At 42.8% G+C, this 16311-nt stretch overlaps 1 protein-coding gene across 2 annotated transcripts in view; it reads left to right on the top strand.

Moving 5' to 3' along the window:
• Positions 1-5269: 5269 nt before the first annotated feature.
• ttc27 (tetratricopeptide repeat domain 27) overlaps positions 5270-16311 on the top strand; it is a 70738-nt gene continuing 59696 nt past the window's right edge. The window contains exons 1-4 of one of the 2 annotated variants that reach the window (XM_018765994.1): positions 5270-5568; positions 9484-9664; positions 13549-13678; positions 15723-15863. In XM_018765994.1, coding sequence (XP_018621510.1) covers positions 5466-5568; positions 9484-9664; positions 13549-13678; positions 15723-15863 — 555 coding nt within the window. In that variant the 5' untranslated portion in view covers positions 5270-5465. Of the gene's footprint in view, positions 5569-9483; positions 9665-13352; positions 13425-13548; positions 13679-15722; positions 15864-16311 lie in introns of those variants that run through there. The other variant, XM_018765996.1, reaches the window with a different exon arrangement.

Here is a 16311-nt window from a genome sequence, read left to right as displayed (position 1 = left end):
GAGACCCATCAATCATCAGTAACGTTAATAATCAATATACTGGTAAAACTCTACATTTATCACATTATTTCTCAAACCGTTATAGTGTTAAGCAGTTAATAAAGTCATTGTAAAACACTAAGACGGGATTATACAATGAGTTTCTTTAGAGGAAAGTTCTGAGTTTTAATTTCTAAATGGATGACAAGGGAAAGTACAAATCCAGTATGACTTCAATTATCAGATATGAATGTTTCAATTCGTCACTTCCAATGATTGTAAAATGGGTTTTATCAAGGAGATATGCAGCACCTCTTGATGTCAAACGTTGCACACACATTCACATTTTTAAAGACCATGAGCTTTTGCCACTGTATATTATATGACATGGACATTTATGTACCATTTTTTCTAGTATATATCATATACACTTTATTCCATATCTCCTATTTGTATTTGGACAAACTGAAGGATTGCAGTGGACCAGTATCTACAAAAAAGAGAGCATTTTCAGGATTTTCTTGCTTTCGCCACATCCCAACTTATAGTATTTTTCCTAATTTGTAAGACCTTTTATAAATGATCATAATGATATATGCAATTCATAGATGAAATCCACAATATAGCTTTTATTTTTCTATTGCTAAAATGTTTCTGTTGTATTAATTAAAATAAGTGTTTATTTAACGGAATATATATATTATGGTTGGTTGCTATTAAGTTTTTCACCCCAGTGAAATGTGTGATTAATTTGGTTTTTCAAGGATGGAATCAACTAAGAAATAATTTCACAATAATCTCTTTAATGTCTTACAGGTGCGTTTCTTCCTGTACCCAAAGTATGATAACTGTGGCATGCGGAGAGGATGTGAGAAAAAAGTGGTTTGCCTGAATTGCTTAAAACATATGAGCATCCTAAAAGTGAACTGAGTCGTTTTCATGCAGACAGATTGTGTTGTAGAATTTAAATGAATAATAAAGTCATTCAGTTTAGTTACATCCCCCAGTCTAAACCATAAATCATGCATCAATAAATCTATTCTTCTACAACATAATTTTTTATAAGCGTTATTTGAATTAATAAAATCCACTTCACATTTACTCATGACCAATTTACATTTATATTTATTCATTTAAGAGATACTTTTCTACAAAGCAATGTAGAAAGAGCTCTGAAAACTGTACAAAAGTGCATTACACCGACAGATGGAGAGATCTAGAAGCAGTCCTGTGATTCTTGACTACAGTCAATTTGTATCATACCACCATATAAACCCGTATACATTGCACAAGTAGCTGCATGTAGGGTTTTTTCATTATTAAACAGGTAACATAGTCTACGTTTATCAAGTGCATAGGAGATCAGGGGAGAAGTGAACCCAAAACAAATGTGTTTTGAGACCCTACTTGAATGTAGACAGAAATTCAGCAGGTCACAGTGAGAGAGGGAAGTCATTCCCTCACTTTGGAGTCAGAACCTAAAACTTTCATTATTCATTTTGGACCTTTTGTGCATGGGACCACCAAGCAGGTACAGGTGACTGGATTAGAGCCCATGACCAGGTTTTGTAGGTACTGGGATGCAGATCCATTGAGAGCCTTGCAGGCCATAACCGGAACCTTGAACTTGATGCGAGCGGCTACAGGAAACCAACTGAAAGCGACGAGAACTGGGAATGAACGGGAACTGAGGGTCACTGTAGCCAACTGGAGAGCATCTGATTTAATTTAGTGAGGACTGGCATTAATTTTATTCAGAAGCAGTTCCCAAGAGCTAATTTCTCTTGAAACAGTTACTTTTTAAAATCAAGTTAAGAAGGTATCAGCTTATATTCCCTGGTCAAAGTTGTTTCTTTATTCAACAAATCAAAGTGTCTGCAGGTCCACTTTGTATTGGATGATGGCTAATAAAGAATGGGCAGATATCTCTCTTTAATTTATATTAAATAAAGATTACTTTGCGGAGTGTATGTGAACACCTACAACTCCTGAGTTTTGCCATAAACATGCAATGTCACGACACGTAGGTAGGTACAGGTGTACAGGTCTTTGGCAGAGGAAGAAATGGTATCATAGGAGCATCAATAAAAGCAATTACTGAAATTTATTATTATTTTCTGTCTCAGTTATAAGAATTTGTTGATGCATCCTAACATATGTAATTAAAGAACTAAATATATTCTTGTTGAATGTTTTATCTCCAAGCATGATGTGAATTTTCCCAGTGTATGACTTTGTATTCAGACTTAATAACACTTATTACCTCCTTTACGGGTCCTGCAAAAAATTGAAAAATGGCCCATTCACTAAGTCATTAAGAGCAACTCTTAGGGTTTTACATAAATTATATTATCTCAACAGGAGCATTTCACTTTTTCTTTGCAGCTCTTGGTCAATATAATTTTCAACCAGTCTATAAAAAAGAATGGAACTATGCATTAGTAATGGTTGAAACAACAGCATATCTTTTATCTAAATATTTGAAGATTAAGTGGACATGTTTAGGGTTGAAGAAACCTTATTACGGTAATATTTATGTATGCACATTACACACACACTGTCTGAGACCACTCGTCCCAAGCCGGGTCGCGGCAAACCGGAACCAAACCCGGCAACACAGGGTGCAAGGCCGGAGGGGGAGGGGACACACCCGAGACGAGACGCCAGTCCATCGCAAGGCACCCCAAGCGGGACTCGAACCCCAGACCCACCAAAGAGCAGGACCTGGTCAAACCCGCTGTGAGTATGTACGTTAATGTAGATAAATTTCACATATACTGTGATGTAAATAAGATTTGCAAGAAAAGGCTTTGTAACATAAAATAGTGCATGTAATAAACTTTTACTTAATCAGTCAAATTGTTCCGTATATACGGTAACTCTGTCTGACTGAAATTAATTGCGTGCAATTTTTGAAAACCTGTAGTAATACCAACAACATTAGTACAAATTATTAATAAATGTACAGCCATAACCAAAACATATTTCAGTATAAACAGAAACATATAGGGCCCCTGGATTCACACGGAGCCCTATACTCCTCAGTGACTCCTGCTCTCTACTGCCCATTCTTTGTCCAAGAAGCCCGAAACCCGAAAACCCCCACCTCCAGACCCCACAAAGAGTCTGAGACCAAAATCAGGAAAATTCAGTGAATTTTCATGATGACCGGGGATGCAGTTATGAAATCTGGGCTCAATAAAGCATATTAACTCACCCACCAGATCCGAATATGGCTCAGGCCCCCTTTGAAGGAAATTGCTGATACGGTTGCTCATAAATTCACTGAACTTTCACTAATGGGAAAATGGGAAAAATTTGCATACTGGGAGGCCGTTGAAAAATAGGGTGCTATGTAATTAAATAATTGGCTTGTCCTCCCTATGGTGGCACGGCGGGTTTGGCCAGGTGCTGTGGTCTGGCGGGTCTGGGGTTTGAGTCCCGCTTGGGGTGCCTTGCGATGGACTGGCGTCCCGTCCTGGGTGTGTCCCCTCCAGCCTTACGCCCTGTGTTGCCGGGTTAGGCTCTGGTTGCCATGACCCCCCACTCGGGACAAGCGGTTTCAGATAGTGTGTGTGTGTGTGTGTGTGCTTGTCCCCCCTTGCCTACAGGTGTGGACCTCTACAGTCATCAGCTCCGTTTACCCCTCTTGTGACGTTCCTGATGAAGGGGTCGCTATCTAAGAGCAGGTGAGGTCACAGTGAGACTGGACCCCATACTGCAGGTTTGGGGGCTAAATCACTGACTCCAGACATAGCTTCAGGTTAAATATATTGTAACAACCCGCCTTCGTTAGTTTATCGTGTGTGTATTGCATCATTCACCTGTTTTGCTAAAATGTGAATAGGGGAGACGTATTGTGAAAAGGAAAAGACCCAAGAAAGGTAGGTAAGGTGTACGGTAACGCCCTGGGAACAGGCCAGGGGACCGCCCTTCCTGAGCAGTGGAGTTGCCAAGTAAGTTCCTTTTAATCATTTATGGTTTTCAGCCTTGAGGTATGTCTTTTAGTGTTTTAAAGGTCCTGTCATGCAGTTTTCATATTAGTTGGTTTTATTGACTTTATTGGTTTTATTTTTGATTTTATCGTTGGCATTTAGGATTTAGTTATCGAATAAAGATTTTAACCCTCGGAAAGGATGAATGGAGAGGTTTTTGCCTCTCGAGTTGGACAGTCAGTGTGTGAAGCCAGACACCTGGTGGACTGGTAATCCATTCTGATACTTGGTTGAGAGGGAAATACTGTAACGACGTTACTGGGAGTTTGAGCGGGAAAATCGGTTTATTGTAAACAGCTGAATTGTGGGTAAAATGGAATTGTGTTCAACCGCTGTGGGAATTCACGAGAAATATAACGGAGTCAGTGTGTTGGCCAGTGAAAAGGAAAGGGAAAAAAAAGCCTGAGGGATGTTTAAGCAGGCTAGTTTGAGGTCTTCGAGGAAAAAAGGGTCCTCGGGCCGAAAGTATTATTTCCTTGAATTCGCGGCGATACTTCAGTCTCGCTGTGTGCCGCTGTTCCAGTACGTTTGTAATAAATGCTGTTCGCCTCATCCGAACCTAAAGCACAGCACGCGGTAATATGCAGTAACAAAGTAAGCATATAAAGTATATTGCAAAAGCACGATTTGATTATCAAAGTGTGATTCTTGTGCCTAGATGTTATGAGCAGAATTGATGTTTAGGAGCATTTTAAGGCAATTTTCTGTTCAGTAGTGACGCAAAACTTCAGGTACTCTGTTGTTTCACGCAAAGCTCACTTATGTTGTGAGGCACCTTGGCGAAATATCACCTAAATAAATGTAAAGATATTACCAGATGATAAAGAAAATAACAAAATTAAAAACTGAAAGATGTTTTTTGCAAATAACTTAAAATCAGTCACAACACAGCTATTCTGAGAGAAAGAGCTCCGTCGTGTTTTCTGGACATACTTAGTGGTTTATTTACGGCTTATAAAATATAAATGTATTTTTTAGTAAAGATACATTTCTGTAAAGGCATTCTTATTAAAGCTTACATGTTTTCCAGGTACGTCACCGAATGTGAGCTGTTGCTTCATATGTTAATTTATTTGCCATAGAGGTGTTTATGACAGGATTTTTTTCTCAACAATCCGCTTTGAAAAATATTTTTTTTCACGTGTTACTGTTTATTTTCCTGTACAGTGTAAAAATATATAATGTGTCACAATACATATGAAATTGAATTTACACTGTTCAAATGTGCAGCGCTGGTCCTGCCCACGCCAGTTAAAACAGGAAGGGCCCCTTAATGAGGCGCCATGATGGAGTTTCCCCCATAATGCATCGCGGTGCTGTCATGGCCGCTCACTGAAGCCTTCCGCAGCACATGGGCACGGCTGAACACCGGGCTGGACGGGCACGATCACGATCACACGCGCAGCATCGGCAACTGGGGGGTGTAATCAGGAATAAGAATCACATCTGAGAGCGATCTGCGGAGAGCTGCGCGAGCCGCCCCTCGGAGAGATGGCGCGAGATGTGGAGGTGGCCGTTCTGCGGGGTTTCCTCACTGCAGGAGGAGGAGAGCCGGCGGAGCGGCAGCGGGAGCAGCGCGAACCCGGAGCCGCAGGTGAGCGGCCAGGTGTCAGTCTTCACACGGCTCACAGGAGATCGTGTTGTATCGGTCCCGTGTCCGTGTGTGTGGTGGCGCCGCCGGGACCGCGTGCGCTGAGTGACTGACTCTGTGTGAGTGCGTGACTGTGTGTGTATTCTCTGGCTGGATTATACACGCCGTGACACGGTCCGCAGTGTGAACCGGAGACTCCGCTCATCGCCCCACGAACCGGAGGGTTCGCGCTTCTGCTCGCAGTCCGTTTCTCATCGTCATCATGCCATGGCGAACACACACCGTGTCGCACGGACTGTGTGTGTGTTTATGTGCACGACTCGTGTAGGATTTTGATCGTGTGAATATAAACAGTCCCGTGCCCCTGTTATCTAATCTTGCCGCTGAGCAAGTTATGACGTTTTGACACATTGGGGGAAACCGATCTGCACATTTCTTTGCACGCGTACACACACGGGACGCTGATGTCGCTGTACGCTTGAATACACTTGATTGAAATGCTGATTCAGCGAGGGGAATGCCGGGAATCTCCTGTTAATTACATGCTAATTGCATGTTAATTACATGCTGTGCATGGATATGGTGTACCTGTGTCTGTGGCTCCTTCCCACTGACCCTTAAGAGGAGATGATCGTGATCAGCCTTGACATTAACTCTTAACAGCATCCCTATGCTATGCAGTTGCACTGTTTTTGCACTATCCCAAACGCTAACGCCTTTCCTGACACACCATCAACACACTGCCACTGAGCTATGCTGGTTGTCTGCAGCCTTCCCCTCCTCCTGAGCTTACTGTCCAAATGCCTTTGTTGCTGACACAGACCCACTCTGTTATGGTGGTATGACTCGATATGCGCTGAGCTTTTGGCTGAAACGGGTGATCCAAGAGATGCGTCTGAGCCGGAGACGTCTTTGTCAACGGCAAAGGGTGGAGCGACATCACCGGTGAACGGTTGTCTGGTCCAATAGTGTGAGACGGGACACAAAGTGGACCATCCTGCCGGGAATTACGACTTTCCTTGTGGCCTTCGTTTATGTCACCTGGCACACCGCAGAGCAGCTTCTTTTGTCCTTAGTATATGCAACATATGCATGATCTCATCTTTAAAAATCAAGTTCACAATGTTGTTAATGTTCATATGGGTAATAGAGTTGAGGTCTCTAATTCAAGAGGGACAGCTGGTAGTGTTGTGGTTAGAGCTACTTCTTTTGGCCCTAAAAGTCTCAGGTTTGATTCCCACCTCCGCCTGTAGTATCCTTCAGTGTGGTACTTACCCTAATTTGCTCCAGTAAAATGGCCCAGCTGTATAATTGTAAGTCAATTTAGAGAAATACTTTTTTTTTTTTTTTAAATGTATAAATACAAATATAAGTCATCACTGGCGATAGGATGGGATAGCAGTCTTGGATGCTGTGTTAATGATGGCTGTGTTAGAGCAGTGACCGGGTGTGTAATTCAGCTGTCAGTAAACACACTGCAAGAACACACACAGCAGAAGGGCAGATGGATGTATGTTGAAAAGAATCTGTGTAAAGATGATGCATGTGACATTGGTTATGATGTAGGGTTGACTTTGAATGGTCAGTGCACCATGTTGCATGTTAGGGAGTTCAAGCTTTTATTACACACATGACGTACTTTACACATATTCATTAAGCAGACAATTTTCTCCAAAGCAGTGTACAAACAAAAGTGCGCTTCATCAGCAGATGGAGACATGCGATCCTTGAAGAACCCCTGTTTTTGCCAGAATACATTTACAGTACCTGTAAATAGAACTGATAGGCAGTAATTCTTAATGTACAGAGAGATTTTGGAGTAACAGTGGAGATTCAGAGGGAAGTGAGCCTGATAGATATGTGTTTTGAGATCCTTATTGAAAGTTAAACTCCTGGGATTCAGCAGTTCTGAGTGAAAGAGGAAAGCTCATTGTACCACATTAGAGCCAGAACCGAGAACCTTTGGGTTTTTGATTTTGGACCACTCGTGTGTGTGTGTGTGTGTGTGTGTGTGTGTGTGTGTGTGTGAGAGACCACCAGGCAGCTGGAGGAGAGCAGCAGTCAGGCTGGAGCATAGCAAGTGATCAGGTTTTGTAGGTCTCGGGGAGAAGATCCATTGATGGTTTTGTAGTTCCTAACCAAGTCTGGAACTTGATGCAGGCAGCTACAGGAAGCCAGTAGAGAGATGGGGGGGGTACACAGGAATGCTTTGGTAGGTCAAACACAACTCATTCATCAGCATTCTTTATCAGCCTCAGAAGCTTGATGGCAGATGCAGGGAGACCAGACAGGATTATCACCATGACCTAAATCAGAAGATGGTACAGTATGTTGTGTGATAAGGGCAGATCCCTTACTTTGCATCATAACCCTCAAGAGGTGCTGCAATGAGTTTATACAGATATATATATATACACACACACACACAGTATATTGTTAAATTTAACTGTTTTAATGTTTTCATGCCTTTTCTGTCTAGTTACCTGCTTAATGCAGGGATCCCTAAATCATTGAGAGCGCTGTTCATTTTCTCTGTCCCTCAGAGAGCAAGAGCTGCCTCTCCTCACAATGTTCTTCACACTTGTACAACTGCCTCTGGCTTTTGCTGGGTGTGCAGGGAGCTAAAAACCCTGCAGCCTCAGGGGTCCTTAATGTCGGTCTGGCTGTGGAACTGTAAGCTGGGGTCTTCAGGCAGGTCGATAAAATGTACCCAGGTGTACAGTCAGTACTCTGTGCAGCACGCTGCTCTCCTTGCCTTAAGTGTGTTGCCTCTCCTACATGTTTGATGTGTTTAAAAAAAAAAAAAAAAAAAAAAAACCCCACCATATATTTGGATTCTTCTGTGTTTGCAGCCTTCAGGTTGTGTTGGACATGGTTGACCACTCCTGCTGCACGCGGGGGGGCGTTGTAGATGGATTTTGTTGCTGGGTACATATGCGTACAGTTGGAGGCAAAGAAGCTGCTGTTTAATGTCAGTAACCTCATTTCATGGCCCGGCTGTCAGTGTGGCTCTGAGGAAGTGCCGAGAGGGATCATCTAAGTCTTCGCCTTTCCAGCAGAGCTGTCGGGATCCAGCAGCATCCAGATATTCCTGTAGGTTCCCACAGCATGCCGTCCTCTCACCAGAAGAGAATGGTGCAATCAGTGTTAATGAGTGCGCCTGCCTCCCTCTTCAAATAAAGAACTAATGAAGGCTGGGCTCACTAAATCTTCACGCTCGCAGAATGCAATTACGCAGAGGCGCCTCGGCTCGGTGGCTACTGCGTCGGCACGCAGCAACTTTTTCAATAATGCCCCTGATTGCAGACCCTTGCGCAACATGCCTGCTAATCTGTGGGGAATTGTTAAATATGCTCAGCTGCCTAATGAGAAGATAGGGTTTGAATAATAATCTGGAAATGGTAACCAGGGAAAGAAAGCAGAAGGTTTGGGATGTGCACAAGTTCATGGATGCATATTGGTTTTAAGGATGCAGCTCTTCTCCCCTCCCGTCATTTTAATGGCTTGTCAGCTCCTGCTGGTAACTGAATCCCCACATTTTCTTGGATCACAATGGGAGGAGACCAGTAGCATATGGTATGCTTTTTGAATGTGAAATGGCTGGGAATGGGAGCCCCCTCAGTGTCTGGTGTAGACAGGTAGGCTTACAGAAACGCAGTAAACATCGTTAAACCATTCAAATCATATTTGGGATAAATGTAGTTTTTCTCAGATGTTGGTTTTTTTTTTTTTATTTTTTTATTAAATGGTCAGCCTGTCCAGTTTAAAGCATGTTTTGATCACTGAGTTTATTCTTCATTAGAATTGATTCACATGGCAGATATGATATACTTTCTTGATATTCTTTTTTTTTTTTTTTTCTTTTCTTTTTTTTGCTGTTGACTTCCTGTTGCATCATATCCTGTTCCCATGATACAGAGAGCAGCCAGCTTCTCCGGTGTCTAATGGATGGTGATTTCGAGGGAGTGCTCTTGAGTCCCATCGTGTTGGACATCTTTGGTGGGGACAGCAGTGGCGAGGAGACAATCGAAGCCTACCTGGAGAGATGCGTATTGAGTTACCTGAGCGGCTCCAATGATGATGACAACCAGGCAGAGAGGTACGAAACATTTACGAAAACGAACCAAATGTATCACCTGCTTGATTTAAAAGGCGATTCCCAATTCAATAGCGATAGTAATTCAGGTGAGCTGTGACGATGAGCCATTCCTCTACTGGTGCCAGTCCACTGTGTTGTTTGGATTTGACGGTGATAGTTCTGCTATTGCTGTGGGCTGTGTTCAGATTTATTCATTTAACAAACCCTTTTCTTCAAAGTGATGTGCAGTGATTACTGTGTACTATTTAGCTGACACCTTTATCCAAGGTGATTCACTGTATTAGTTGCACTACGGTGAACTCCTTAGTCATTCACAGCTGAACAGCAGAGCAGTTTAGCATGCGCGTGCACACACACAATGGACTGTTTAGAGTCACCAATCCACCTGCAGCACATGTCTTTTGAATTGTGGGAGGAAATTGGAGCACCTGTAGGAAACCCACACAAACAAAGGAAGAACATGCAAACCCCGCACAAGGTGGGGATGGAACCCACGCCCAGTTGTACCATGCTGGTGCTGAGAGACACCAGCGCTATCCGCTGCACCACTGTGCTGCCCACCCAGTCTACTACTGGCACTGCCCTTAATCTGTTCCAGCCAGGCACATTGCTGCCATGAATTATTAATTTCTAATAAGCACAGTTTAACATCTTTTTCCCTCCTTTGGGCATCTGTGTGAGACAATGTCAATTTTACCATCAGTCTCCTGTCTGTCCGCTTCATCTTTTCACTGTTGTTCTCCCTTCCAGCTGCATTAGCAGCTCTGTGCACTCAGTTTTTGCTTTCTGATTGCTTTTAGGGACTGAAGAGTAGTAGAATCATTCAATGCCAGTAGCGGAATCCATGGTTTTCTGACCACATGCAGTTCCTTCAGCCCGACCGCTTTGTCCAGAGTGATGGCATTAACTGTCTCCTGTGCTGGGTGTAACGACTCTGACCATTAGAGATCATGCTGAAGAAAATAATACTTGGCGTTTACTGTTGCCTTGCTTGCATCTCTAGCACAGGACAGCGGGACGCTTTGAAAGCTGGGAATCCAGACACAGAGTTGGAGATGCAGGGCAGTGCTGTTGGTTTGATACCAGTGTGGTGTCTGTTTTGGAGACGAGAGTACTCCCTTTCCGCTTCCACTTGCCAGACCAAATAATGCTGGCATGGTCTGTCAACATTTTCTTAATCTTAGAAGCATACAGGGTCAAATCACCCTGGCCTGAGGTCTCAGACTTTGCCAGATTATTACCGCACTGGGGGGGGTGGGGGGTATATTATTGGCGACATTGAGATGTCACCCGCTTTCTGTTTGTTCATGGCTACGCGACTAAAATTTTTAAACGGAATGCCGCAGAAATTTCCATCAGCAAAGCAGAGGTGCCGTTAAAAAGAAAAAACAAGAATATCATGCGTTTATGTTAAATATAAGGGCTGTTGCTTTTATGCAAAGGCTGCTGTATGCTTCTGAACAGAACAAGCAGGCCTTGGCTGCATTCACTTCTGAGTTGGAGAGACCTTGAAACTGGGAAATTAAAAATAAATTATAACTCTGCAACTGTGAGCTGTACACAATTCGCATTTAAAAATGTAAACGTTAAGCATTTTTAATATTCTGCTTTCTGTCTGCTAGTCTTAGTTGCGCTATAGAGGCTATGTCAGCAGGTTAGCTCCTGTTGGCTCTGTTACCTTAGTTAACATGCAGAATATTTACAGCACAGGAAGGTAAACATTCGCTAAATTTGTGTTATGTATTTATAGATATATGACAGGTAATGTCATTGTAAATATTTACTGATTTATTTTTATTGCAGTGAGGTGAATGTGCTTTATAGGCACCAGACAAAACTGCAATTAGGGTAAAATTATGATGCTTATAACCTAAAACACTCCACTATACCAATACAAGTTGTAAAAAGCAATTATATCAGCATAGCAGAAGTGCCAATTTGTAAACAAAAATTAAAGCCAAATTAAAATAAATGATGTATTCTTTGGTTTTCGTCGGTCTGCAACAAATATTTTAATGATAATTTTTTGGTAGCTTTGTGGCCTTGTGCGGGAAGCCGCATAGTGCTGCAGACGAAAAGTAAAGAAAAGGTTTAAAAAAAAAAAAAAAAAAAGTTTAGTAAGTCATAAATACATAAAATGTATATTTTGTTGTTTCATCTCACAAATATACACTTTTTTTTTTAAAGTAAAATTTTGTAAAAAGTTAGACTTCATCTCGTCTCAGTGACACATGTACAACATCTCCTCCCGCATAATGATCTTGTGTCCTGCGTTTATCTCGCAAACTTCACAAACGTTTTTTTTATTGTTATTAAGGTAGGCTAGGCTATGATGGTAGGTATGGTTCAGTTTGATGTAGGCTAGTGTAGGTACAGTATTGTAGATTCTTAATTACAGGTATTCTGACATCAATGGAAATTTTAATATTTGTCGTGATGTTTATCTTTAGGGGGGCGCGGTGGCGCAGTGGGTTGGACCACAGTCCTGCTCTCCGGTGGGTCTGGGGTTCAAGTCCCGCTTGGGGTGCCTTGCGACGGACTGGCGTCCCGTCCTGGGTGTGTCCCCTCTCCCTCTGGCCTTACGCCCTGTGTTACCGGGTAGGCTTCGGTTCCCCGTGACCCCATATGGGACAAGCGGTTCTGAAAGTGTGTGTGTGTGTGTGTGTGTGTGTGTGTGTTTTTTTTTTTTTTTTTTTTTTTTTTTCTCCCTTCATATTTTTCCTTAACACTGACTTTAATGTATGACCAAATACCCATCCCAAATAGCTGAAAAACCTCTCGGAACTAGTCAAATGTCAAAAATTTTTTTCGGGGGCAGGGGGGCACTGAGAGCCCCCCAGCTGGAGATGCTTGTTTCATTTCGCTGTGCTTGCTTTGTTTGCCTAGGGAGGGCTGAAAATTTTATGCGGTTTTTTTTTCCACATCGCGGCAAGGCTGAGTCCCTAACCCCTGTGATGTGGAAGGGTCAACTGCACTCTGTTTATGCTGTGGTATGTGAGAAATTGACTGTACTCCAGAATCACGTGTCTACATCCAAATCTCTCCTTCTGTTGATCTAATACCCTTGTTGTATTATTCTCCTGGAGTGTATGTCACTTTGGGGGAATAGCATCTGCCATATGGATAAATGTACTGTATGTACATAAGTTTATGCGTACTTACTCTACAGTAGTAAATTTCTGCCTCAATTTATTCTGTAATTTACTTCCTCTTTACGTTTAATATCTTGTCATCCAAATGTTTTGATCACTATGTCTTGAGACTGTTTTTAAGTGTCTGTGGGATATTTGTGGAAATATTTGGCCATGTGTGTAAAGTCCAGGGATGCATAATTCCCCCCCCCCCCCTTTTTTAAAGTAATGGGAAAGAACCTCCCACTTTACAGACTCTTGGTATATTAACTGTTAGGTCTGTATAACAGGGGATATCTGCACCTTTTTTTTTTTTTTTTTTTTTTTTTTAAACTTTGTTCATGGTTACCTAAAATATCAGAATTATTACAATACAATGCATCACTGTCATTCTGTCTGTGCTGTGGTAGTTCCTGTCACCAAGACAAATTCCTTGTATGTGTGAACATACTTGGCAATAAAGCTCGTTCTGATTCTGATTATAAAAAAATAAACAAACTTCGTTCAGCCCCACCTCCTCCTGCAGTCTTCCCAGGTTGTTTCTGTTAGTACAAATGCGGGTTAAGCCGTAACAATAAACAAGGCTTCTGTGGTACTACCCAGCTCAGCCCAGGTGTAATGGAAATAAGGTAAAAAGTAGGGGTAGGGTTGCTTGACCAGCTCTTAAACCACTGGCAGTTTTCAGGATGTTTGCATTTAACCCATTGATTGCTGTAAATTCTCTGTCTGTCTGTCTCTGTCCTTCTCTCATAGGGAGACTGTTTTGTTCCTCCTGTCCGTGGCCTGCCTGAACCTCTTTGCCCAGAGCAACTGGACTGGTCCCTCCATCAGCATTCACATCCATGACTTTCTGCCTGCCACCCTGCTGCGTGTCTACTCTGAGGTAGCGGTGACTCCCATGCCTGGGTGTTGTCGTGACCACGGTGCCCTTGGAGGTGTTCAGCTTGTGAGATGGGCCACTCTTACCACATCAGTGTTGCGACAGCACTCTTTAAATAGTTAATTCTTGGGTTTCTGTCCCCCCAGCTAACTCAGTTTACTCCTTAGTTACCTTTACTCATGCTGTCAGCCTGTAAGGTTGGCTTAGAGGTGCACTGTGAGCATACTCCTTCCACACACTTATGGGAAGTGGTGCTTTAGAAGCCCTACGGTCTGCTGCTGTGCATAATGAAGAAGTGTGTGTGTGTATGGGGTTGGTGGACAAGGGGTCAAGTCAAATAATGAACTCTCTGCAGGGTCCTGATTATGCAGGGTGAGGGCTGCACTCTTCACTGGCGTCCTTTGGAATACCCTTATTGGCTGCCGTAATCTGCCATTACACCAGAGATCAGAATGTTTCTGCTGTCTAAGAATTTTCCAGTGGCTTTGATTTACTTGCTCTGTTAAGAGAGGAAATGTTTCAGTGTAATTTGTGGTAATGGGAGTAGTGGTGTTGAGTCTCCCTAAAGGTACTGCTAGGTGCGATATAAATATATGCCCTTGTAATGAAGGTGAAAAAATGCTGAGAAATGTTTAATTAGGTGTTGTGCTCTGACAGGTAACTACTGTGAGACGCTATTGAAATTGGTCCTGCTGAAAGTATGAAACAGCTACAGTCCCCATTTCTTAATGCTCTGTCCTCATTTTCTCACTTTAATTTAGAATTTTTCCAGTATTTGCTACCATTCCCACTTTGTCAAATTATTTATTTTGCACTCAAATGGTTCACTGGGTAGTGTATGCTGGTCACATAGTGATTAGAGCTGTTGCCTTTGGTTCCAAAGACCGCAAGTTCAAACCCTACCTCCAGCTGCAGTACCTTTTGAGCAAGGTACTTACCTGAAATTGCTCCAGTAAAAAAAAAAAAAAAAACATTATCCATCTGTGTAAATGGGTAAATAATTGTAAGTATCTTGACATTATAATTTACTTTGGAGAGACGCATCAGCTAAATGAATAAATTATCAGCGTAGCAGTCACGGCTTTGCCTGTCAACTGAAGATCCTGGGCTCAAATCCCTGGTCTTGTTCTGGTCCTGGTTCATTGCAGGACAGTTGCATGCACACTTATTCACTCCAGAGCAGTAGGCGAAAACCCATGTGAACACGGGGAGAACATGCAAACTCCACGCAGAGTTGTGCTGTGAAAAAAATGTATGTAATAAGACCACGTGGCTTTAATTCATAAAGCAACAGGATTAAAGTCATAACTTCGGAGCAGTCTGTATCATCTCAGAAATCGTGTAGTGGTGAAATATACATTCTCCCACACGGATGCCCAAAGGAGAAATATTCATTATACAGTGTACGGTGAAAATGATACTTTTCTAAAAAGAAGTATGCTGGAAAGAAGTGAGGCGTATTCAAAAAGAAATATTTTACATGGAACCCTGAGCAACGTGTGGGCACTGCAGAGATGTACCGACAAGCTTTTGCTAATGTTCCGTTCACTAAATTGGCCCTGTGTGTACTGGACAGCTCCCTCGCAACTGGAAGGCTCTTTCCAGCCGTTTCCAGGCAAAATTCAGAGTGCAGGCTCTCCTGTGTCTTCTTAATCCCTTCATGCATTTCAAAGAACTGTGGGAGAGCAAGAAGGTCATCTTTTAAAGCAAATGCACAGCAGCATAAATTGCTTTTAAAAAGAAGTCATGCAGAGCTTTTCTGGGGAATTTTCAGGAGGGCTCTGTTGCTTGGATCGAGGAAATTCCTGAGTATGGAAGTGAATTTCTTGTGTTGGACTGCAGCCATCTGTTCATACTGTTGGCATTTCTGTGATCTGAGGTGCCTGTTAGCCCAGATTTAGTGTAGTGCCCATCTGGATCTGCCTGGTAGAGCTGGCAGGCATCGTGGCTTGGTTATGGGACAGTCTCCTGTGAGCCTGTGTGCTGTTGCTTTGTGAAGTGTCTTCAGGCGCCATTTCTTTCTCTCCATCCTCTGTCTCCTGCCCAGCCCCAAGAGCTCACTGCAGCCATTGTGAGCAGCCTAATTCTGGACGGCGAGAGTGTCTACTCCTTGGTCTGCAACCCGTTCCTGTTGCTACTTGTCAGGGTCCTCTTGGTCAACTGTGGGCACAAGTTGGAAAGTTTTCAGGTGAGGCTCCATTGTTTCCAATGAAGACCCTGCCTTGTGAGGGATGTCAGGTTATATCACTCCTCTACGTTTGTAACGTTACGTCCCTGAAACTCTGCATGGATCCACTTTGTACCCCTGTTCCAGCATTCAGCTTTGTCGCTCTAGAGTGTCATTGTCTCCCAGCAACTCTACCGCCAGGCTCCTACAGACTATTCTGAAGAACCCAGGACCCCCTGATGCAGCTTGGGTGTAAGGGTTTCCCTTGCTGCTGCATCAAGCCTGGAAGGTGTTCCTCGCAACCATGCTAATATATCTTCCCATTGCACCCTCTCTCCATGCGGGCTCCTGCATATCTCAGGGACATTAATTCACTTGTGAGGAATCGTGCTGTAATAAAACAAGGGAGAAGTAATGAATCATTGTGTCTATTTGGGGATTTTGGACACATTCTCACGTCTCCGTAATG

The sequence above is a fragment of the Scleropages formosus genome, chromosome 8, assembly GCF_900964775.1.
Source record: "Scleropages formosus chromosome 8, fSclFor1.1, whole genome shotgun sequence".
NCBI classification, from domain to species: Eukaryota; Metazoa; Chordata; class Actinopteri; order Osteoglossiformes; family Osteoglossidae; genus Scleropages; species Scleropages formosus.
This window is presented reverse-complemented; position numbering and strand designations above follow the sequence as displayed.